Source organism: Prionailurus viverrinus, chromosome F1 (assembly GCF_022837055.1).
Source record: "Prionailurus viverrinus isolate Anna chromosome F1, UM_Priviv_1.0, whole genome shotgun sequence".
In the NCBI taxonomy this organism is placed as follows: Eukaryota; Metazoa; Chordata; class Mammalia; order Carnivora; family Felidae; genus Prionailurus; species Prionailurus viverrinus.
The window spans coordinates 11,794,188-11,818,437 of NC_062577.1; the positions used below are offsets into that span (position 1 = coordinate 11,794,188).

The following is a 24,250-nucleotide window of genomic DNA, read 5'->3' on the forward strand; positions in this document are numbered from 1 at the left end:
GAAAATTTTTACAGATAGGCAAGGTAAGAAAACATCAAGTGTTATTATGTAACATAATGTTAGAGAGAGGGGTTGAGTGAGCCCCTTTTGATGGGATGTTTCAGGCAAGGTCTCTCTGAGTAGGGGACACTGAAAGCATGATCGGAATGGCATGAAGAGGTCAGCTGTAAGGATCTCGGGGAAGAGGGTCATTCAAGGCAAGCAGCCGAGGATAAGGCCCTAAAGCAAGCATTTGTACAGTGGGTAAGGAATAGATGAAGCTCGGGCAGAGCTGAGGAAGGGGAGCCGGTATGCCATGGATTTAGAGGAAGGAAGCTCCCAGTTTACATAGGGCCTTCCAGGTTGCAGTGAGGCATTTACATTTAACAGTGAGAAATTAGGGGAGAGTTTTAAGAAAAGGTGGACCCTATTTGGTTGATGATTTTGAAAGGAATGCTTTGCAGGCTGGATTGTAAAGGGGCAAGAGTTGATTCAGGGAGACAAGTAAGGTAAGTTCACCAGTACAGCCAGAGCGGGAGGAATCCACTTTCTGTGGGGCCTAACGTTTATACAGTTTTTTTTTTGGGGGGGGGGATGTTGAAGAAGAAGAATACAAAATTATAAATACACAGGCACAGGGTCTTGGAAGGTGCTTATGCAAAAGACAAGCCCTGAAACTTAATCTTCTTAGCTTCATAGTCAAAATGCTTCAGAAGAGAGGGTAGAGAGAAGTGGATGGATTTGTGATTTTGGTGGTAGGGTCAGTAGGGCTTGGACTGATATGGGGGATGCAAGAAAGAAGATTCAGGATGACCCCTAAGGTTTTGGCTTGCACAACAGCAAATGTTAGTGCCCATCTGATGAGGGAAACTGAATAAAAGCTGAGTTTGTGTAGAGGTATGAACCAAGAATTTTATTTTGGATATGTTTAGTTTGGATTGCCCAATAGGCAGCTGAATAGTTTTAGAGACTATGCTCCTTGCTTCACATACAGAGGAGGGTGCTTATATCTTGGTGTGGGAGGGAAATGGGTAAATAGTTTCGTTAAAATGTGCTAAGTGAAGTGATAAACTTCAGTATAAGGTGCTATGGAAACACAGCCTACGGACCTGAATCCCTGTGTGAGTGCATGACGGAGCCTGGCTTTTGAGCTGAGTTTAGAAGGATGAGCAACTAGCGAAGCAGGAGAAGGTTCGGGGCTGGAATTGTTCCAGACAGAAGGGAGGAACGGTAAAGGCTGAGCTGTGGGCCACAGGGTGTGGGTAGGGAACTAAAGCAATTTATCGTTCTGTGGTATAAAGTGTGAGGGGGGAAATGGATAGACAGGCTGGAGAAGCCAAATCTGAGAAGTAAAAGGCTGAACCAAATGTGCTCTGATATCCCTTTTAGGTCTAAGCTCCATGACACTTTGATCCTAATTCCAAGTAAATTTAAAGTACCTAAAGCTTCTGGGAAATTTTTATGCAGCAATCTGTCCTACATTGGATTGGTAAAATATTATTAATTTCCTCTTGTAAAGAGGCCTTGAATGCAGGTGGTTAAAATGGCCAGGGAGAAAAGACAGCCATTGTTAATCTCAGCACAGCTGGACTGCTGTTGCATGTCAGGTGACACTTATTTATGCATTTGTCTGTGAATACATTTACTACATTCAGCAAAAGAATGAAGTATTGTATATTTCAAATGAATGGCCAGATTTATGTGCAGAAGGCATCTTTTATGCATAGTACTCCTATCTATAAGAGAGTTAAAATCCACTGCACTAAAACTCAGAAATCTCCAATGTTCTACGTTGCCTTGAACTTTATATAAACAGATGTTTTGACCATCTGGGTTTAGGTTAGGAAAGACATAGTATACATTTATTAATAACTAATTCAAGTTATCCTCATATTTTAATATTCAACAATATTATTCAAAGGAATTAAGTGTTTTAACTGTGGCTCATTTTGCTTCTGCAGATGGAGTTCAATGAGAAAGAATTACGAAGAGAAATAAGCTATGCAATCAAAAACATACATGGTATCAGGCAAGTAATTCACATTTCCCTTGTCTTCAGTTGAAGCTACTAAGAGAAAATTAATGTTTATAAATGGCTAGTGAAGTAGGCTTTTCATCATCTGAGCAGAGTAGAATACAGAGGTGGGAGTAAGAAATAAGACACTCTAGTTTGAGTTTCGTGCTAATTTCCTGTATTGTCATACTCACAAAAGAAGACTTTTCGGTTAAAAAAGCAGAAAAGCTTTCTGCACTCACAGCATTGTGCTCTGCACAGGGATTTTACCAACGAGCAAGATCTTGTTCTCCAGAGCCTGGCATGTTGGGGAAGGAGGCCTGACATGCTCAGAAGTAATCGTTACGTACACAGAGACAGGACAGATACATTTCGGCTGGAGCTGTAGAGTAAGATTGGGAAAGATTAATGAAGAGTGGTGACTTTTGAGTGGAACCTTACCTGTTTAGAGAACAAGAATGATTTCAGCAGGCAACGGTGTCCTGTGTGTTTACACGTGCGTGTGTGTAAAACCTGAGAGTATGGAGATTGTCGAGGCAGGAGGATTAAAGAAAGTACTGAAAGTGGGAGGAGTATTGTGAACAGAGGCATAGAGGTGGTAAAGCGCAGTGTGGAGTTACAGAGCAGAGGGCCTGCTTTTTGACTGGAGTCAGGGATGTAGACAGGAGCATGGTGGGATCTGAGGCTGGGAGTAGAGCTTGTACCTTGTGTGGAAGTTTCCCTTGTATGCAACGGGATTATTCTCATTTAGTTTCTTTAAAGAAACTCAAAACACACATTTCTTGAGTTCATGTACAGAAGGCTAAACAAAATTTAATGGCACATATAGTAAGTGTCCTGAATTTAAGGTATTGAACTTAGGATGCCTACTTCATAGATTATCTCCTGTGAAGCAGGTGTCCCCTGTCTATTGGCAGCTATATCTCAGCTTCTGCCACAGGGTTGAGTTGAGACTATTTTGGGAACAGAGCCTGAGAGGGCAAAGCTTGACGCTGAGTGTACATGTAAAAGGAGTTATGACATTTGAATTATTTATCATTTTAAAATTCAGACACCTGCTCTAAAAGTTGCAAATAGGATAGGTAAATATGCATTCACAAAATAAAAGGGAGAAAACATTCTATAACCAAATCCAGTATTTTTCTGTTACTATCAACAGGATTTCTAAGTTCCCTATTCACTCTATTCTCTCGCTCAAATCTAGGATGCATTTGGTATGGAAACTATGTCTTACTCTTGAGCTGGGCAGAGCTGGTATCCGAAAATGTCAATCTGCTAGGTGCAGTGAAACCAAATCACATGTTTTGGGTCATGAAGTATTTTTATACTTACTTTACTGTAAAAGTAAGACATAGTACTTTTACTTGGCTTTTAAAACTCCTTACCAGGGGCGCCTGGGTGGCTCGGTTAAGTGTCCAGCTCTTGATTTCGGCTCAGGTCATCCATGATCTCACGGTAGTGAGACTGAGCCCTATGTTGGGCTCTGCGCTTTCAGCGTGGAGCCCACTTGGGACAGTGTCTGTCTGTCTGTCTCTCTCTTCCCCTCCCCTGTGTGCACGCATGTGCTCTGTCTCAAAATAAATAAAACAAAAACCCCCAAACTCCTTACCACATACATTTCTGTTGAATGTAACTGCAAAAGCTCAGTAATTCCGTTTTGAAAATTTCTGATTTACTTACATACCAAAAGGAGAGATTGTTATTATTCTGGAGTTAATTTGCCTATAGGATGATAAGTACACAGTGTCCTGAGAATAAGACACACTGATAGCATGATTATTTAGCCTCTTAAATACACTTCATTTGACAAGTTTTGTTTCCAGTTGATTCTGTTAGACATTTGAATAGAAGCCATCTTTGTCCACTGCAGACCTGTGGGTCCTTCTTTGTTCTGCAAGCGCCGTATGCCGATGGCGAGCAAGGGAAGAAGACAGCCCTTGTGGGGCAAACAAAGATAAATGCATTAATGCCCTGCCTACCCGTGTAGTAATGGGACTGTGTGTGCTCAGACCACTGCAGTGCCAAATGGGATGCTGGGGTTCAGAGAAGGAAGGCCTTGTCAGTGGCAGGACTGGAGAAGGCAAGCTGTAGGAAGTGGTTGCTTTTGATCTGGGCTTTGAAGCACAGGTGGGATTCGGGACAGGCTGAAATTGTGGGGAGGGTGAAATGAACATCATGGACAAAGGCAAAGACAGGAAACGTTGGTATGAATATGTTTGTGGAAAGCAAATGGTTGGGTTTGGCTGGAACGTAGGGTGCATGAAAGGGTGGAGGCAAATAACTGCAATGGAAAATCAGGGTCAGACGGGGGAAATGTTTAATATTAGACCAAACGGTGTGGATTTTATTCTATGTCCAACGTGGAGAGATTTCAAATTACTGTATAATATGATCACTATAGTTAGAAATAGAGGCGAACATAGGGTGCTAAGTAAATGGTTAGGAGGGGCAGTATAAAGCTGCTGTAAGGGGAAGTGTTAAATTTCCCAAAAGAGGTACCACAGAACTGAGTGGTCAAGGAGGAGAAGTTAATCAAAGAAGAAGTGAGAAGAGCATGACAAAAGCATTGTTAGGACACCAATTTGAATTAATTCCAGCTGAGTGAAAAGATACTTGCTATTTTGGTTATCATTTGTTATTTTTGTAAATTCATGATTTAGGCATTCTGTGTCCCAAAGTTAGTTCCACTTAACTGTCTTCCTTTTCCTCTAGCACCCCAGGACCTCAGACTGGGAACCACTGAGCTCACTATAATACAGCTCTCCTAGGAAGAATAGATTGCATAGTCAGGAACGCTACCATTTCAGCGTTCACAAAGTGAGGATTATTTTCTGCTCTCTGAAGGGCAAGAGAGGGTTGCTTTTGGAATACTTTAGGAATAGAAATGTAAATTTAGGACCATTTTTATTGTAGCAGTGCTTTTTATTGCTGTGAAACTGTGAGATGAGACAAATTACAGTCAAGTGTTAGTTAGAAGTCGTATTATTAGAGTCCATGAAAACATTTTGGAAACTGTTTTTACGTAATGCTAGTCATCTATAGATTGGGATTTATTAAGGAATTGTAGTATTGAAAATGTTATTACAAATGATACTGTCTATAGAATAAATCACTATGTAACTTTCAAACTTGGGCATTACATGCTTGCTTTAGGTAGCATGCCAATTGAAGCCTTTTTCAAAAAAGTACTGACTGGATATTACGCAATTTAAAAAATCTAATGTGCTGCTTTATTCCTTACATTCAGGACGGGGTTGTTTACTCCAGACATGGCATTTGAAGCAATAGTCAAAAAACAAATTGTAAAGCTTAAAGGACCGTCCTTGAAGAGTGTAGATCTGGTAATACAAGAATTAATCAATACCGTCAAGAAGTGTACCAAAAAAGTAAGTTTGAATTATTTAACTTTCCAACAAGTAACTATTTGGTTTACCCATCTTTCCTATCCTGCTACGTGCCTCTCTTTTCCTGACCCTCACTTCGTTGTGTTTGTCCAAGAGGAAGGAATGTGAAAAGTACTGAGTGGGAATTGCTTTCATGATTGATTGGCAGAGATATTGTCTTCTATCACCCATGTCCGATAGGTTTGCCGAAGCCAGGAAGAGTATATTTAAGTCAGCTATTTTTTTCCTCGTTGTCTTAAACAGGTAAACATCACTTTAGAATAATTAGGTGAATGCTCTAATTTTTCTTACCGTGTGTAGATGGGGATAATGCCAGAGAAGGGAATTATTGACATTGTGTATATCAATGAAAAAATTCTTCTAAATTGTAAATGAATACCACTTGAACCTGGACATTCTGGGAAGCAGCAATGTGGTGTAGTAGTTAAGACCTCAGGCTCTGAGGTCCAGGTGTCTAGATTCAGATCCTGGCTCTGCTATTTACTTTCTATGTGACCTTGAGTATCATACTTAATCCCTTATAGTCTTGTTAATTTATTTGTGAGATGAGGGTGATGATAATAATACTACCACCTCCATGAGAAATAAACAAGATGATGCCTCAAACCCATGGGGCACTTTGCACATTGATTAACCATAGCAAGTGCTCAGTAAATGGTGGCTAATCAATAAATGGCCATTTTAGTAGCATCTAATATTCTCTACCTTGTGATATTTATTGAATCTATGATGTAGAATGGTGAGGGAGACACTCTTCGCCAGGGGACTCCTCACTGAGGAACGTGGATGAATTGTGCTGGATTTCTTCTATTTCATGACTTTCTGCATCACATTAAAAACAATCTTTCAATAATCTTTTACTGTTAAAAGTAGTAACAACAATAACAAAGCCTATTTACTACCTTTACTACCTTATTCTCCTTTTCTTCATGTCCAACCTTCTTGGGGGAAAAAAGTAGTCTATGCTTGCTATCTTTATTTTCTTATCTCCGGTTAATCCATAACCCTCTAAAATGTGGCTTCCATGCCACCACTCTATTGAGTAATTATGGCAAAGATCAACCAGAAGCCTGATTGCCAGATGTAACGCATACTCATTCCTGGTGCTGTATTCTACCCTCTTTTTGGAGCTGACACCCCATTCTCATGGGTTCTCTTCATCTTTCTCATGATCCCTCCTCCATCTCCTTCAGGAGTTTATCCACTTTTCCTGCCTCTGAACACTAGAGTCACACAGAGCTTGCTCCTGGCTTTCTTCTCTTTGCACTGTCCTTTCTCCCTGCCAGATCATATCTCCCATAGCTCATCTACCACTTAAAATGTTGATCCTCAAATCTATAGCTTCAGCTCAAGCCTCTTTACTGAAACCATCTACTCCACAGTCTGCTGCCATTACACTCTTCTTACTTATGTCCCCGCAGATATTTTTTAAACTAAATTACTCCAGAGGACTCCTAACTGGTTTTTCCACCTCCAGTCTGGGCTCCATCAAATTCATCCTCCCCACTGCTGTGAAAGTAGCCCTTCTAAAATTTATCTATTTTGCCCATTCCCTCAAAACTATGCAATGGCTCCTTATCTTTATCTTGAGAATAAAGCTCAAATCATTTATGGTTGTTTTTAGTTTCACATCTGATCTCTGAATCCTTCTTTAGCTATATCCGTTGTCACTTTGTGCTTGCTTTTGCCATTCTAAGTGATTTGCACCATTTTCACAGATTGTTCATGCCTTTACCATTTGCACATGTGATTCCCTTTGTTTTGAATGTCTCCTTTTCCTCTTGTCTTCACCTTCCATCCCCTCTTATTTTTCATGATCCAGCTCAATCATCATCCTTTTCCTAAAAAATCTTGTACGGCCTCTGTGAATCCTCCCCTGATCGCCATCCTTGCTCCCTTTTCAGTGCTTCACTTGACACCCTATGTTTACTTTTATCAGAGCATTTATGATATGGGATTGTAGCTGTTTATAATTTATTTGTTTGGGTAAATAACCTAAATAACCTATAATCTCCTCCTGTTGGTTCTAAACTCCTTTTAAAAAAGAGCTATGTCAGTGCCTGGGTGGGTCAGTTGGTTAGGTGTGCAACTCTTGGTTTCAGCTCAGGTCATGATCTCATGGTTCCTGAGTTGAAGCCCCATGTAGGACTCAACACCACTGATGTGGAGCCTGCTTGGGATAGTCATATTCTCTCTCTCTCTCTCTCTCTCTCTCTCTCTCTCTCTCTCTCTTTCTCTCTCTCCCCCTCCCCCACCTCCCTCCTTCCCTCCTTCCCTTTCTCTCTGCGCCTCCCCTGCTCTCGCTCTCTCTCTAAATAAATGTAAAAAAATAATAAAAAAAGAGCTATGTCTTATCTTCTTATTCTTGGTATCTAACATAATGACTAACCCTACAGAAGAGACACTCTATAAATACTTTATAAATTAAGAATTGAGATATTCTAGGGGCACCTGGGTGGCTCAGTCAGTAAGCAAGTTAATTTTGGCTCAGGTCATGATCTCATGGTCGTGAGATCAAGCCCTTGCATTGGGCTCTGCACTGACACTGTGGAGCCTGCTTGGGATTTTCTCTCTCTCTCTCTCTCTCTCTCTCTCTCTCTCTCTCTCTCTCTCTCTCTTTCTCTCTGTCTCTGCCCCTCTCCCAATTGCACATGTGCACTCTGTTTCTCAAAACAAATAAATAAACTTACAAAAAATTTTAGATATTCTAAAGTTATCCTGATGCTAAAGAAATCTGTACTTTGAAAGGATATTTTAGTTATGACTTCTATTTTTATTTTTTAAAACTTTTTGTGTTTATTTATTTTTGAGAGAGAGAGAGAGAGAGAGAGAGAGAGAGCGAGAGCACAAGCAGGGGAGGGACAAAGGGAGAGGGAGACACAGAATCTGAGGCAGCTTCCAGGCTCTGAGCTATCAGCACAGAACCTGACACGGGGTGCGAACCCACAAACCATGAGATCATGACCTGAGCTGAAGTCATCCAACTTCAGCCACCAACTGAGCCACCCAGGCCCCCCTAGTCATTCCTTTTTAAATGATAAAATTTGAGCAGGTTTTCTTTTCCTTATTTCTCATTTTGATGTTCTTGACTTTTGCCCTTGTTATGTCTACTTTCAAGTTCTTTTACAAGCAAAATAATCTTGATTAAAGTTGAGGATACCTGGCTTTATTACTTGACCCCCTTGAATATGAGCCATAGATAATGTGATTATATTATTTATCATCCAACATAGGACTCTTTTGAGATTGAAAGGGGGAGCTATTAATACTTTCACTGGAATAGTAGGAGTAAAGCAAGACTTCTCCAGGCCATCTGAAAGGCATAGTTACTCTAGCTGTATTGTGAATGTATATATTCACATGTATTCTTAAAACAGTATTTTCATTTACAACGTTTCTCATGTTGAATGTCTTATGTGTAAAATACTTAATTTTTTTCTTAAGCCACATAAATAAACATCAGTGGAAAACATGGGATTTATGTGTGTTCAAGTAACAAAACACAAAGCTAGACTTCTAACCTGGGGAAATGCAGTCTTCTCGTGTATTTTCTCACTGTTGTCTCTGGGCCACTGGAGGACAAGACAAGAACATTAGAGCTTTATGAGTGTTTGGCTTCACTCCAGAGACGTGTCAATTTCAGAATTTTTCTTGTGGGTATTAGCTCTCAGCTGCTTTTCTTTACCCCCAATTCTCCAGTGCACCATTGCAGGGTCCTGAGTTTCTTTCAGGAAGCACTGAGAGGAACATCTTGTTTTTTTTAACCACAGTTTAGCAACTGTGCCATTTATTGGCCTCTTGGGAAACCACATTCTTGGATTGCCATCATACCAATTAATTGATTTTTTTTTTTTTTTACCCTGTTCAGAAAAAGGAAAAAAAAAAAAAGAAAAGCTTTGCAAGGAAATAGAAAAGATGCATTAGTTGGCTGTTAGAAATATAAGGAAAATTTTTTCATTAAAAAGTGCTATTAGAAGAAATGCTGAATTTTGTGGCATGTTAGGTGACTCAATATCTTGCTTTGAGTACACATAACTAATCAGGTGAATCTAAAGTCCTTAGCATGGCTTTCAAGGCCTACATGATCTTACTCCTTTTCACCTCTAAGCTCCTCCCACTTTCCCCTCCCTTGGTCCATTCCAGCTACACTGGTCTCCTCGTTTCTTCAACATGTCAAGGGGATATGATGGCAGGGCCTTTGTACTTCTCATTCTCAGTGTTGGAAATGCTCTGCCTCAAGATACTTGTGCAGATCACCCCCGGCTTCCTTTCAAGTCTCTCCTCAAATGCCATTTAATCAGTCTTTCTCAGATTCTCCTATCTACAGTTGTACATGCCTTCCTTCAAAACGGAGACATACACACACATACACGTAAGTCTTCATCTACATACCAAACTTCATTTTTCTTTGTGGCACGTATGACCACGTGAATTATACTATGTATATCTTTTGTTTTTCTTGTTGGACAATAAAGGGACTTTGAGAATATAAGCTCCATGGGAGTAGGGATTTGGTTTATTCAGCACTCTATTCACAATCTTAAAACAGCCAGATTTTCAATAATAATTATTGAATAATTGAAAGAATAAGTGAATCATGTCTTATTGATGTGGCAGATAATGATGAGTTTGACTGAATAGCCACTTGATTACCTTCCATGAAAGTCTATAGGTTGAAGGAGGATAGCTGCAAAGTATCGTGCTCAGATAGGGCTCTTTTAGGTCTGGATAGATCTGCTGTGGTTTTCTATGAACAAAAAGACTCACTTTTCACCTTCTCTGCCAGTTGGCTGTCAGTCTAACAAACTGCTATGTTCTGTATATAATAGATGCCTCACATAACTCATGTTTCAAATCAGGCTGATTATTAAAGTTTGAACCTCTCATTGGGTATTGTAGAGAATTCAGGCCTGGGACTTGGCTTTTAAAGAATAGGAATTTCACCTTTTTGTTATTGTTACTTGTTTTTAACCCCACCCCCACCTATTTTATTGAGGCATAATGGACATATTTTGTTAGTTCCCAGTATATAACATAATGATTCAATATTGTATACACTGTGAAATGATCACCACATTGGGTCTAGTCAACAGCCATCACCACACATAGTAGTAAAAAGTTTTTTCTTGTGATGAGAACTTTAAAGATCTATTCTCTTAGCAATTTGCGAATATGCATACAGTATTATTAACTATAGTCACCATGCTGTACATTACATCCCCAGGATTTATTTTTTAACGATAAGTTTGTACCTTTTGAACACTGTCACCCATTTTGCCCGCTCCTTGCTCCTGGCAACCACCAATCTGTTCTCAGTATCTATGAGCTTGGTTGTTGTTGTTATTGCTTTTTAGATTCTACAAGATTCCATGAGTGTGATCATGCAGATTCTGTATGACTTATTTTGCTTAGCCCCTGCCCTCAAGGTCCATCTAACTTGTCACAAATGATAGGATTTCCCTCTTTTTAATGGCTGAATAATATTCCAGGAATTTCACCTTTTCATCTCATAATTCACTAAAGAATTTATGATCTTTGTAATTCTTAATTTATAATTTGCCCTGGCTTCTGCTTTTCCCCTTGATTTTTCTGTTTTTCTTTTTTCTTTTTACTTTAGAGAGAGAGAGAGAGAGAAAGAGCACGAGTGGGGGAGAAGGGCAGAGGGAGAGAGAGAGAGAATCTTAAGTGGGCTCCATGTTCAGCACAGAGCGTGACCTGGGGCTCGATCCCATGACCCAGGATCATGACCTGAGCCGAAATCAAGAGTCAGATGCTCAAATGAGTGAGCCACCCAGGCACCCTGATTTTTCTTTTTAAGCTGTTCATTAATACGTCTACCAGAGATAAACTTGGAAAGAAAGGAAATCTGATTATTATCTTCAGGTGTTGTTTGGGGACAGTGTCAGCCCCACCCTGGGCTCCTGTTTGGGTGTGCTCTGAATTACTTCGTGAGGCTCTCTCTTCTGATTATCTTTCAGCCTTATTTCACTCAAGGTTGGACTTTTGTTTTTATTCTTCAGCATTTGCTAACATTGAAGTTCTCATTTCTCTGCTTAGATGAAATGTTATGGTGAGAACATACCAGTATAACTTACATATTCTTCTATCACATATGCACCAATTGTAGAAAGTATCTGAGGTGTAGAGATTTGGGATTTGCCCACTTGGAGAAGGAGGGCCAGCAGCATTTCTTTTTCTCTGACCACTTTACCCAAGGCCACCTCAATGGGACCTGGCTCCCTTCCCCTTCTAACAACTTTACTTAGGTCTTCTAAGACTTCCCATGTGCCACTTCTAAAATACAGAACACTTGATAAAAAAATTTTCCCATTTACACTTGTGCAATCTCTTGACCTCTGTACTAGAATTGTTTCTCACCTTTGCAGATGTTACTGCTTCTGTTTTACCTTTTGTCATAATAAATGTCTTATTTCATAATAAATATTTTCTCCTTTCCTGAATGAATCCAGTGTTATGCTATAAACAAACAAAAGGGACTTAGGGGCAGGTTTTAATTCACAGAAATGGAATAAAATTATTATATGCTTTCATAAGCAGTAAAATCATTACTGTTACTCAGTGGCCAACATTGGAAGGTTTATAGATTTTGTATCAAAACAGAGTCCATACCTTTAGGTTAGCCAAACCAATCAAGTCAAGTCATGTGCATTAAAAAATAATTGATCTGGACTTTAGTTTATTTTCTCCGTTTGTGTTTGGTATGGAACTATGAACAGATGGTTACCTAATAACCTGAGTCTTTGCTTAAGGCAGCAAACTAGTTACTCTTGACGGTGTAGAAATCTTGCCTCATCCTGTGTCTGTTCCAAGGGAAACCTAATAGCATGGCTCTCATGGTCTGATTAATCAATTGTTAGTAAATTTTATAAGTGTGTAACTTTTATTGCATAGAAAGGCCATTCAAGTAATATTTTTTCCTTTAGGGGAAAAATGTGGTCCATGCTTAAAAGCAAATTTTATATTGAAATGCCACCAAAATAATTAAATGCTGCCATAAGTAACACTTAAAATATTGAATTTTATTAAAACATGTTTTGTATTAAAAAATATATGATGCTATTTTCTCTCAGACCATAACTAAAATTTTCTCTCAGAATTACTTCATATATACTGCATTGTTTCCACATTGGATATTCCTTATTACTTAAGATTATTCAGTGTAATTTTAACAATAAGCTGTTTAGGGGCACCTGGGTGACTCAGTGGGTTGGGCGTCCAACGTCGGCTCAGGTCATGATCTCGCAGTGTGTGGGTTTGAGCTCCATGTTGAGCTCTCTGCTGACAGCTTGGAGCCTGGAGCATGCTTCAGATTCTGTGTCTCCCTCTCTGTCTGCCCCTCCCCTGTTCAAACTCTGTCTCTTTCTCTCTCTCTCTCTCTCAAAAATAAATACATTTAAAAATAACAAAACAGTAAGCTGTTTAGAAATAATTTGTCATTTGATTAATGTCCTGCTCTGTCTGGAAGTTTCATTGTTTTGATTTTAAGCATCAGATCCTCTGAGGTCTTCTCTGAGCAGGTTTAGCCATTTATTTTTCATGTGTTTTCTCTTGATTTTTATAAAATATTTCTCTCTGGTGTGACAATATATCTTTATAGTCAACCTGCCACTCAAGACTGTTTTTAACATCAGGTAGTTTGACAAAAACTGAGTGTCGAGCTGGCTTATGGCAGTTGCCCAATGAATCTTTGTTAAATGAATGATGTGAAATAAATTCAGGAATATAAAATTAATATAATCAATAGCAAAGCTTTAATTCCTTGATTCTGTATTAATCAATTTCTAGAATATTTAAGTAGTTAATAGGGGAGTAAATGCATAAAAATGGTATCCTCTAAATCAATATTATTTTGGCATACATAATTACAACTTTGATGATTTGACAAAGTAAATATAGTCTTATAAATGCAAGCTTTCAATTTGGCATTCAGAGCAAAAGAGATAGGAAATTATAATGGTTAATATGGTTGAGGAAACATTGTGCCTTAAATAGGAGACCTAGAAGAGAGGTGAGGAACTGAACTGAGCAATCAGAGTGAAGTATTTTTTTAAACAAAGAAAAGGGTTATGCAAACTGAGCAGGAACTGCCATTGAATGAGCTAACGAAATGAGTGGCAGAAAGCCTGATCAGAAATCAGAAATGATTCAGAATATGAGTGGGACTTTTTTTTAACTTCTTCCTCTATATATTATGAGAAGAATTGGGACTGGAGTATTATATTTGAGAGCCAGCAATTCAAGCCAACATTTTGATTTTTATACTCCTACAGTCTTTCCAGATCAACCAGCTAGATAGAAACCATACCAGCTTCATTACTGCCTTCCAGCCATGTCTAGGTCCTGCACTGCTTCGTGTCTCCTTCAATATTTCTCCTCCTTTGCCTCCATGGGGGCGGTTCTTACAGTGTGTTCTCTTTCCCTTTTCTTCCACTTAGAAATTAGGCTCATTTACTTCCAGTTGTCTCAGTTGTAGGTACCAAATTATGGCTCTGGTGGGCTCCTTTCCTGGTGAAGTTAAGCCCATGGGTAGTAAGTTTGGAAAGATCAGGAGATACACATAAAAAATCAATCCTCCCCACAAGGCCAGCAGTGGGAGGGTTCTTAGATGTTTCTGCTTCTTGGAGTACTCTTGTCATTTTGGCCTTTCTCAAGACTTTAATGATGGCTGCATACTAGCTTGGGAACCTTCAGCTATCAAGTATTTTGTTTCTGAAAAAAAATATTTATAGTGCCATTCCTTGGTGTTTTAAAAATAACCTTCTGCTGTCATCCATTTTCTAAATGCTATTAGAGGCTTGACTTTCCTTCTCAGTAGACCACTATTCCTTGTGTTGTCACTTTTCTGCAGGAGGACAATTCTATATTTGTGCAGCTGTTGTCAGAAAGCAAAGGTGTGCCGTTAGCTTGGGATGCTCTGAGTGCAGAGGAGAAACAGTTGCTCTGGTGGCCTAGGACAGGCTAGTGGTGACTGTCACATATACCACCCGGGTTTGCACTAGTGAAGAAGAACGACTGGTGTTGATCAGCTATCTCTTCTCTGCTTAAAACTTTTTACAGGATTCACAAAAAATAACTTACAATATTCTCAGAGTATAAAAGGGCTGCTGGGATAATAGACTTTTCCTGGGGAATGCCTCCAAAACTTGAAGTGGAAGTTTCATTTGTGCCTTCAATTATTCATGAAATAATCCCCCAAATGAGCCATACATCTCAGGATTCAGCTAAGGATTTCAAAAAGGGAGTAATGGTTTGGTGATCTCCTGAAGAGACACTGGGCTGTGAATTTTGAAAGTAACGAGGCAGCCAGGTCTCTATGCTTTTATTATGATGCTATGCTCTATGGTCACTGTAGAAAAATTTGGAGAAGGTAGAGATGTAGATAGAAAAAAATGGAAATTATGCATAACCCATGATTCCAAGAGATTATTCCTATTAACATTTTGTAGTATTTCTATAGACCTTTTTCTGTGAGTGGACAGTAGACTTGCAGCCTTAGAGGTTGAATATTTATGTATGATTTGTGATTATGATGGTTCCATGAAGAATTACAGTTTGTTGTTTAGCTAAGACACTAATGTGCATCATGCATACTATAAAGTTGCTGTGTACAGTGACCTTGTTTGACCATGGGGCAGCTATATTTCAGGGAGGTTTAGTTCCAACTGCTTAAAAATTAGGAGACCTGTTAGGTGCTACAATATTACCCAAGAATTTTGAGATTTGTAAGATCTTGGATTGTATCCTTGAAGGATATCAAGGGTATATGGTGGCCTATGACTACGTGTATATGTGTGTATGCTTATGTGTAATCACATTTATATATATGTGGTCTGATTTTCTTCACTTACTGTCATAAACACTTTACCATGTTTTTAGATATTATTTAGAAATTAGAATGAAAAAATTAGGTAATGGATATTATTTGAACAGGTAATTATATCCCATTAGTGGATCTACCTTAACTTATTTAATATCATTACATATTTAGGTGGTTTAAATAGTTTTATTTGTTTATCTTATTGTTGCTATCCCAAGCAATGCTGTGATGAATGTCCTTATTATTTTATCTCAGAATCCTGTGAAATAATTAGGTTGACAGGTAAACAGAGGGTTTTAAGATTTTTTTTTGATATATATTGCCAAATTGCTTTCTAGAAAGATTATTCTCATTGTCGCTTTTTCAGCAAGTTTAAACTGCTAGTTTCAGTATACCTTCATCTGGATTAAGTCTCATAAAAATAATTAGAACCATTTGACAACATGAGAGTTATTATCTTTCTTTGCATTACTTGGATCATTTATGCAGTTTAATATTTTTCTTTTGCTATTGATCATTAAATTTCTTTTTTAATAAAATCATGTCCTTTGCCTATTTTGTGGGATATTATTATTATTTTCAGATGCTTTAAATGATCATTGAATTAGCATTTGCCTGTCATAAGCCATGAATTTGCACACTTTTCTCCATTCTATTTCTGCTATCCCAGTACACGTCACCAGCATTTCTCATCTGAATTGCTTCAGGAGACAAAATTCATTGCAGGTCTGCAAGGATCCTTCTGATCTGACCTCTGTTTACCTTTCTACTTTCACCATAAGACCATCCTCCTCACTCTCTGCTCTGATCTTTCTTTACTTCTTTTACCATTCATTGTCCCTGTCCCGCATTGCCTTCTCACTGTTCTGGGGCGTGGAAAGCTTCATTTCCCCCACAACTGTTCTACACAACTTTACCCAAGTCCTTCTGGATTAGGCCTCCTTGAATATTCTCGTAGAATCCCATTCTTCTTCTTTCTTACATTGAAAACAACTGTGATTAATTCATTCCTTTTTGCAAATTAAATTTTTGACAATTACCTGCATAATTTAGATGGGATAAGTGATTGAAATGTATTGTTTCTATAGTTTTGCCAAAAAGTATGTACATGCAAACATATCTGTTAGGGAAGAATTAAAAAAATTATGTCAGGGTGCCTGGTGACTCAATCAGTTGAGTGTCCAACTCTTGATTTCAGCTCAGGTCATGATCTCACAGTTGGTGAGATCAAGCCCCCTGTCATCGGACTCTGCTCTGAAAGCGTGCAGCCTGCTTGGGATTCTCTCTCTCCCTCTCTCTCTGCACCTTCCCACTCAAGTGCACATGCACATGTATTCTCTCTCTCTCTCTCTCTCTCTCTCTCTCTCTCTCTCTCTCTCTCTCTCAGGATAAATAAATTAAAACTTCAAAAAATTGACTTCTGTGGTTCATGGAATAAATCATTCTCAAAGAGTAGTGGACAGGACAATGGGCTCTGGAGTCCCAAGGGCTTGGGTTGGAATTCTAGGCCCACCAATTCTGAGCTGTTTACTCTTGGGCAAGTTGCTTAACTTCTCTATGCTTCATTTTCATCCTCTATATAATGGAATTAATAATATCTATCTTTTATGATTGTTGTGGATTTTGAATGAGATAACTCATGAGGTGTTAAGCACACAGCCTAGAACATGGTAAGTACTCTCTAAATGTGAGTCATTGTTCTCTTTTTCATCTTCATTTCTATCTTCTTTATCTTTGAACTTTATTAAGTGCCAACTCTGTAGAGCATAGTACTAGATGGTATTTGGATTTCTGTTTTTGTTTTTGCAGGGAATTTCTCTACTGGTTTTGAAGTGTTTCCTATCAGATAATGTAGTTATTTTGATTATTGTTTGTGGAGCCCTTTCTGTCACTCTGCCATTCTTCTTTAGGATATTTTACTTTCGCTTCTAGATTTGCAATATGTACCTTCTATAAGATAACATATCTTTGCTTCTTTTTTTGCAGTAGAACTTTTTTGTATTAACTCAGATGTTTCTCTTAACAGCTGGCAAACTTCCCCAGACTCTGCGAGGAAACAGAAAGGATTGTTGCCAACCATATTCGCGAGCGAGAAGGGAAGACAAAGGACCAGGTGAGGGGAGGCTTCCTTGTTGGGCAGGGTCTTTGTCAGAAGTGGAAGTTCTCCAAGGCTGTCTGGTGGTCTCCAACAGTTGGCCTTTCTCTGAATGGCAAGAAAGAACACAACCACATATGTTTATTTTTACTTATTTATGAATTTTATACATGTGTTGCTATACTAACATCTTGTGTATGTTGAGAATATAAACGAGTGTAAAAGCTTTGAAGGATGACGTTTAGAAAACAGTAATAGGAATTACTTTTACTCTCGGTGCCCCATGGATTGTCATGTGCACCCCTGGCATGTATACATTCCTCTCTGAAAGCCAATAATCCAGAAACATTCCACATGTTTTCTTTAAGCAGAGGTTCTTAGCTTTTAATGGGCCGACAGATGGGTATCAGGATATTCATAAATTCCTAAAATGTCATGAAGAATGTCAGTTTTTTCCCCCTAGGTGAATGGAGAAAGCTATTCATCAACTTATCCATGGAACCTGTGATTAGATACTTAAGTATCTAACTGTTTAAACAGTTTATTTGTTTGTCTTATTGCTGCTATCCCAAGCAATTCTGTGATGAATGTCTTTATTATTTAATCTCAGAATCCTGTGAAATAATTAGGTTGACAGATATACAGAGGGTTTTAAGATTTTTTTTGATACATATTGCCAGATTGCTTTCCAGAAAGATTATTCTCATTGTCACTTCTTCAACAAGTTTAAACTGTGCTAGTTTCAGTATACCTTCATCTACATTCATTTTCATAAAAATAATTAGAGAAAAAAATGTTTAAGAACAGTTCTTTTAGGGCACCTGGGCGGCTCAGTCAGTTAAGCATCTGACTTCGGCTCAGGTCATGACATGGGTTTGAGCCCCACGTTGGGCCCTGTGCTGACAGCTCAGAGCCTGGAGCCTGCCTCCGATTCTGTCTCCCTCTGTCTGTCTCTCTCTCTCTGCCCCTCTCCCGCTCTCACTGTGTGTGTGTGTCTCTCTCTCTCAAAAATAAATAAACATTGAAAAAAAACCAGCTCTTTTAAACATTTCTATTTAGTGAATATATATATATATATATGTGTATATATATATATATACACATATATATATATGGCTTGTAAGGAGTGACCTTAAAATTATCTTCTAATCCTATTTAGCTCTTTTAATTCAAAAGGTTATCTTATGCGAAGGTAATTCATTAGAAAAAGTTAAGGACTGTGTGTAAATAGTAAAAGCTTTTTAAATTTAGGTGGATTTTATTCTTAGTTATTTACAAAAATGTTATAATGGGAAGCATGAAGGTTTTCAAATGCTCTTCAATTCCAGGACACAGCTGTGACAGCATGTAGAGGACACTGGACTCAGGCCATGTGTTCTCTACAAAATAACAGCATGTTCTTGTGGAAATCACTTCTTAGGACTGTTGTCTTCTCATGTACAGCTTTGGGATGTTGGTGTATGTCATCTCAGAAGTCTCTCTAAGTTAGAATTCCAAGATTTTGTGCCTCTTAGAATTCCAAGATTTTGGAAAGGCGGAGAGGGAAAGCCAGGGAAAAAGGAGAAGGCAAAATAGAAGAGAGAGAAACCACAGGGAGAGAGACACAGGCAAACTGCCACAGAGGGTGCGTGTAGGGGTGGGGTGGGGTGGAGTGGGGTGGGGTGGGGAGGGTGGAAGGAGAAAGTGAAGAGACAGGATGGAGGCCCAGTAGGTTGGGATATTTGTGACTCAGTAAAACTTGACTATCAGCTTGAGCTGTGGGATTCATCGCTACTACTTTTTATCGTTGTGCTTTGAAAGTTAATTAACCATTATTCATAGTTTTCACTTGCTTTCCAGCTTCCACACCCTTGGATAGCTACAGTAGCCAAAAAGAGGAGAAAATAGGCTTTCTGACTTAGTAGAGATAAACAAATCAATGTTAACTCATGAGCCAGTGAAATCAAGCCTGGGGCCAGATATAAAATCCTGACACCAGAAGTTCCCCCACACATCTAATGTCATGGCTGCAGTTGGACCAAGAAAACTGAAGTTCTAGTATCAACTGTACTCCTGACCTTAAGTCAATAAGATAACAATTTTAATTTAGTGTCCATATTTTATAAAATTCAAAGGATAATATTATCCTACTTAACTCTTAGGGATCCTATGTAAAAACAATATTGAAGTAGTACAATTATTATCTTAATTACCTTTGTTTTCCTATCTAAGCAGTTGTTAGCTTCATGTTTCCTGTTTCAGAGTTTTGCTTTACTGAAACAATGTAATCAAACTTAGCACTGTTGTTAAGATTGTGGGCTTCAGGTTCAGACTGCCTGAGTCCGAATTCCACCTCTGCCATTATTTTCTGTGCAAATAATAAGGTGCTTGACATCGTATACTTCAGTTTCCTCATCTTAAAGTGAGATAATAATGGTAGTTAACTCATAGGAATTTTATGAGGATGAAATTAAGCATCCAAATGCAGTTCTGAGTTCTTCATTAATTTTAGTTGTTTTCATTGTTTTTCCTACAGAGCTGTGGTACCTAGTATCTGTGAGAAAGAATTGCGTTTTTCTGATTTTAAGAGAAATTGTCTTTCACCTGCAACTCTGATGTAGTGATCACTTCATTCCTCAAGTGGGAGATAAGGGATGGAGCAGGTGTCTCTACTAAGTGGCCATCTCAGGTGTCCTAGTCTGACAGTTCATCAGCCAACCACTTGAAGAAGCTGGTACTTGGCACCTATAGTATGACCTGTGCGGTGAAAACATTCATGTTCTTGGACATGTGAAGGTAGCAGTTTGCATAGATCTCAGGTTTGAGTTCCGAACTCCGTGCTGCTTTGGGTTGTATGATGCTTCCAAAGTAGCTGGCCAGAGAGTGACCCATTTTCCCAGGCCTTTGTACCAGAAATGCTTTGAGGTGTTCTTGTAGTTATTTTTTAGTTAAAATTTTTTTTTAATTTTAATTTTTTTTTTATTCTTATAGAGAGAGAGAGAGGGAGGGAGGTGGAAGAGGGGAAGAGAGAGAGGGAGACACAGAATCCGAAACAGGCTCCAGGCTCTGAGCTGTCAGCACAGAGCCCAGTGCAGGGCTCAAACCCACAAGCGGTTGAGATCATGACCTGAGTCAAAGTCAGTTGCTAAACTGACTGAGCCACCCAGGAGCCCCAGGTTTTAAAAGTTTTTAAGAAATTATTACTGACCTCTGCTCTGGAAGCCTTGTGGGGGGGAATTCTTCAATATTAAACATATAGACAACCATAAATCTGTGAGCTTTTTTCTAAGATATAGGTTTTTTAAAATGTGTGCCTGCTATCATTCCAGGTGCTTCCACACATGTAATTGCATATTAAAGGGACTGACTTTGTGGGTGATTATTGCTAGCAGGGGTAGCTTTACTTTTTCTTTAACTAAATATTCAATAACTGTGGGTAAAAAGGCAGTGAGAAACTCTGAGAAAGTGAAAAAATGAGGAAAAAAAATGTACTATTTTCCTTTTCATCCCCCACATGCGACCTGGCTCTTTTCCTAGGATGAACACAGACTCCCAGTTTCCAGGAATATGAATGAGAGCAGCCATAGTTTTTATTTTTTTTCCCACTTTTTTCCTATACTGCAGTCCAAGTTAATGTGCATGAACGGCCAAGATATTCGTGACAACCTTTGGCAATGCTGAGAATTATGTAGATATTTTGCTCTTTATGGCGGCAACAATTTATTTGTGCTTAAACATTATGGTTTATTGATGCAAACTCCTGGCCAAATGGATTTGGGAGTATAACATTTAACAGAATCTGGCTTTATTGTCGGGAGAATAGAGGCAATACCACAGACAAAGTAATAATGATGACCCCTTCTAACTCTAGAGTTTTGTTCATTAGGACAAGAAATGAAACTGTATCTGAGGATACGAAACTTTTTCATGAAAGTATGACGTCACTGACCTAATAGTGCCTGTACCGTGACTTTATATTTGGTAGTAAGGATGGATTTGGGTGATGCATTAATTTTTTTTGGCCAGGTCCCCTTGGGATTCACGGCAAGACGACCAGCTGAGATTAGCCATAAAAGCAAACCCCCAGAGCCCATAGCATTGGGTAGTGACACAGAAACAACAGTAAGCGGCCATTTACTGATTATGTGGTAATAAATTGCTCCCTTTAAAGCAAAGTCTTATTCAAGGCTGGTAGACAGTTATCAATTTATAGCCACAAATATTTACTAGGCACCTACTATGTGTATCATGCTACGTTCTGGGGATAAGAGGTGAACAAGACAAATATAACTCCTGCTTCCATGGAGCTTACTTACAGTCTTTTTAAAAAATGTTTATTTATTTTGAGAAAGAGAGCAGGGGAGGGGCAGAGAGAGAGGCAGAGAAAGAATCCTAAACAGGCCCCACTCCCAACGTGGAGCCTGACGCAGGGCTCAGTTCCATGACTGCGAGATCATGAGCTCAGCCGATATCAAGAGTCAGACACTGAAGCAGCTGAGCCACCCGGGCACCCTGAGCTTACTTACAGTCTTGCGAGGAAGCAAAACATCAAACAAAATATACACAAAGAATTAATTACATTTGTGGTATATACCACAAATAAAAAGTATAAGGTGCAATATACATACAAAATATAATACAGTATATAGTCTATAGGACAGTATTAGCATGATCTAACCTGGTTTGGGGTGAGCGTATAGGGTGAGGATCTGGTAAGCCTTTCCTGAGGAAGTACCCTCTGGGGAACATTACATAGACCTGGTCAGTGAACTGTTATCCTGAGGGCTCTGATGCATTCAAATTCATCTTCATTGAAGGGAGGCAGCATGAACATGCTCATCATATTTATCAAAAGTTCGTTCAACAAAGTCAAGGTGCAGAGCTCTGGAGGTATGTAGGCAGGGTTTCTGGATTTTTTTTCTTCCTATTAACAAGCATTCTAGAAAGAGAAGGGACACACAGTTGGGAGAACAAAAGGAAACTTAGGAAGGGGAACTCAGTTTTGAGTATCTCTGGGATAAAACTCTCTTACAGTGTCTGGTTGGTTGCTCTACCCTCTCTTATCTCCTATTGAAGAATATTTTCTACAGAGGGACTTTCCAAACCTCTGACTTAAAGTTTCTAAGTATCTCATGATTAGAACATTTTCATGTTTCATGTTTATGGGAACATGCATTCAGTTCATTCCTTGACAAATCTTGATTGAATGTCCATGAAGTTCAAGGCACTGGGGATAGAGCATGGATACAGCAGATGGGGTCTGTATACTGAATAAGTAAAAACTTACTATGTCAGCTAGCGGTAGTGCTACAAAGGAAAATAAGGTGGTATAATAAGGTACAAACAGAGTGCTGGTTTATTTATTTTTAATTTTTTTAAATGTTTATTTATTTTTGAGAGAGACAGAAGAAGCATGAGCAGGGGAGCTGGAGAAAGAGAGGGAGACACAGAATCTGGAGCAGGCTCCAGGCTCTGAGCTGCCAACACAGAGCCCGACATGGGGCTTGAACTCATCAACTGCAAAATCATCACCTGAGCCCAAGTCAGGCCGACTGAGCCACCCAGCCGCCCCCAGAGTGCTAGTTTAGATAGTAGGGAGGATCCCTCTAATGAAGTGATCTTTTAGCAGAGACCTAACTGAAGTTTTGCTTTGATAACCAGGCCTGTTGATCTTGAGGAAGTTTTCTATTTATTTGTATATTGCCTTTTTGAATTGGTTGATGAGATGTTACTCCTGCTTGCCTAGAAGGAGCTTAAAGAGGTAGAAGAGAAGAGGAAAAACAAGAGATAATATTGTTATTTCATGGCTAATATATAGTGCCTACAGGAACAGGAAGCTCTGAGCAGCCCGTCATTGGTACACATGTATCCTTCTTTTGAACATTATGCCTACATTTTAGAGGACTAGAATAATCCTGCATTCTGTGTTAAATTAGCAGAGTCCATGCCTATAAACTATAAACATGTTGTCTTCAAGTGGGACTCAGACTTTTCATGTAGATTTTTAATTTCTGAATTTAGAGTAAAAATTGTGAGTCTAATGAAAAAAAAAATTAATGCAACTTCTCATTTTAACTGAAGCATCCTTTTAAGAATTAAATAAAGATAAATAATTTGTAGGCAATTACTCAGTTTTGTGTTTGAGAATATTTACGATCAGTTTTCACTGAAGGGTTTCTCTTTAACTTATAGGTACTGCTACTGATTGACATCCAAGTCTCTTACATCAACACCAACCACGAAGATTTCATTGGATTTGCAAAGTACGTAAAACAGTTGATTGCCACATGCTTTCCTCCTGATGGTTTGTCTAGAATACACATTGTGAGTTTCCTACTACAACCATATCTCTTTCTGAGAGCACATTCTGTGTCAGGATTAACTCTGAGTCAACCACGTAGGAGGTCTGAGCCTCATGGCCATGAGGCCATGTTTTCTCGATAAAGTAGTTGGCTCCTTCATTGTGCAGCATGTGAAGTCATATGTGTCTTAGATATTCATTGTTTTTGGATGGTGATCTGCAGTTTGTACTTGAACTCTCATAGATAAGCAGTAACAGATGCACATTTAAAATATGTTTGGGAACACTTTCTCACATAAATTTGAAACATCAAATGCAATTCACAGGATACAAGCTATTTTATCATCTCTAATTCAGAATACAGAGGCCTATTTTTTTTTTAAACTCTCCTTTGTAAACTTAGATGGAATCTTTTTAGATGAACATTCTCTTTTCTACAAACTGTGTACACTTTATATAAACTTGTCTATATATTGCTATTCTATCATACATGTATTCTATTACATTCTAATATTCTATTGCTGTATTCACAGATACTGTCATGTAGATATGCTTTGTTATTCAGGGTTGGTTATTCATCATGTGACATTTTCAAGACCCTGAATTCACCATTTTTCCTGCCCTTTAGTGGAACAAGTTT

The 24,250-nt window shown here is 38.7% G+C and overlaps 1 protein-coding gene across 13 annotated transcripts in view; it reads left to right on the forward strand.

Annotated features, from left to right (window-relative positions):
• The window catches only part of DNM3 (dynamin 3), a 563,955-nt gene that overhangs the window by 202,385 nt on the left and 337,320 nt on the right, over positions 1-24,250 (forward strand). For all 13 annotated transcript variants that reach the window (XM_047840082.1, XM_047840084.1, XM_047840089.1 and 10 more), the window contains exons 9-12: positions 1,941-2,008; positions 5,241-5,379; positions 17,262-17,348; positions 23,502-23,572. In XM_047840082.1, the coding sequence (XP_047696038.1) occupies positions 1,941-2,008; positions 5,241-5,379; positions 17,262-17,348; positions 23,502-23,572 (365 nt within the window). The remainder of the gene's footprint in view (positions 1-1,940; positions 2,009-5,240; positions 5,380-17,261; positions 17,349-23,501; positions 23,573-24,250) is intronic.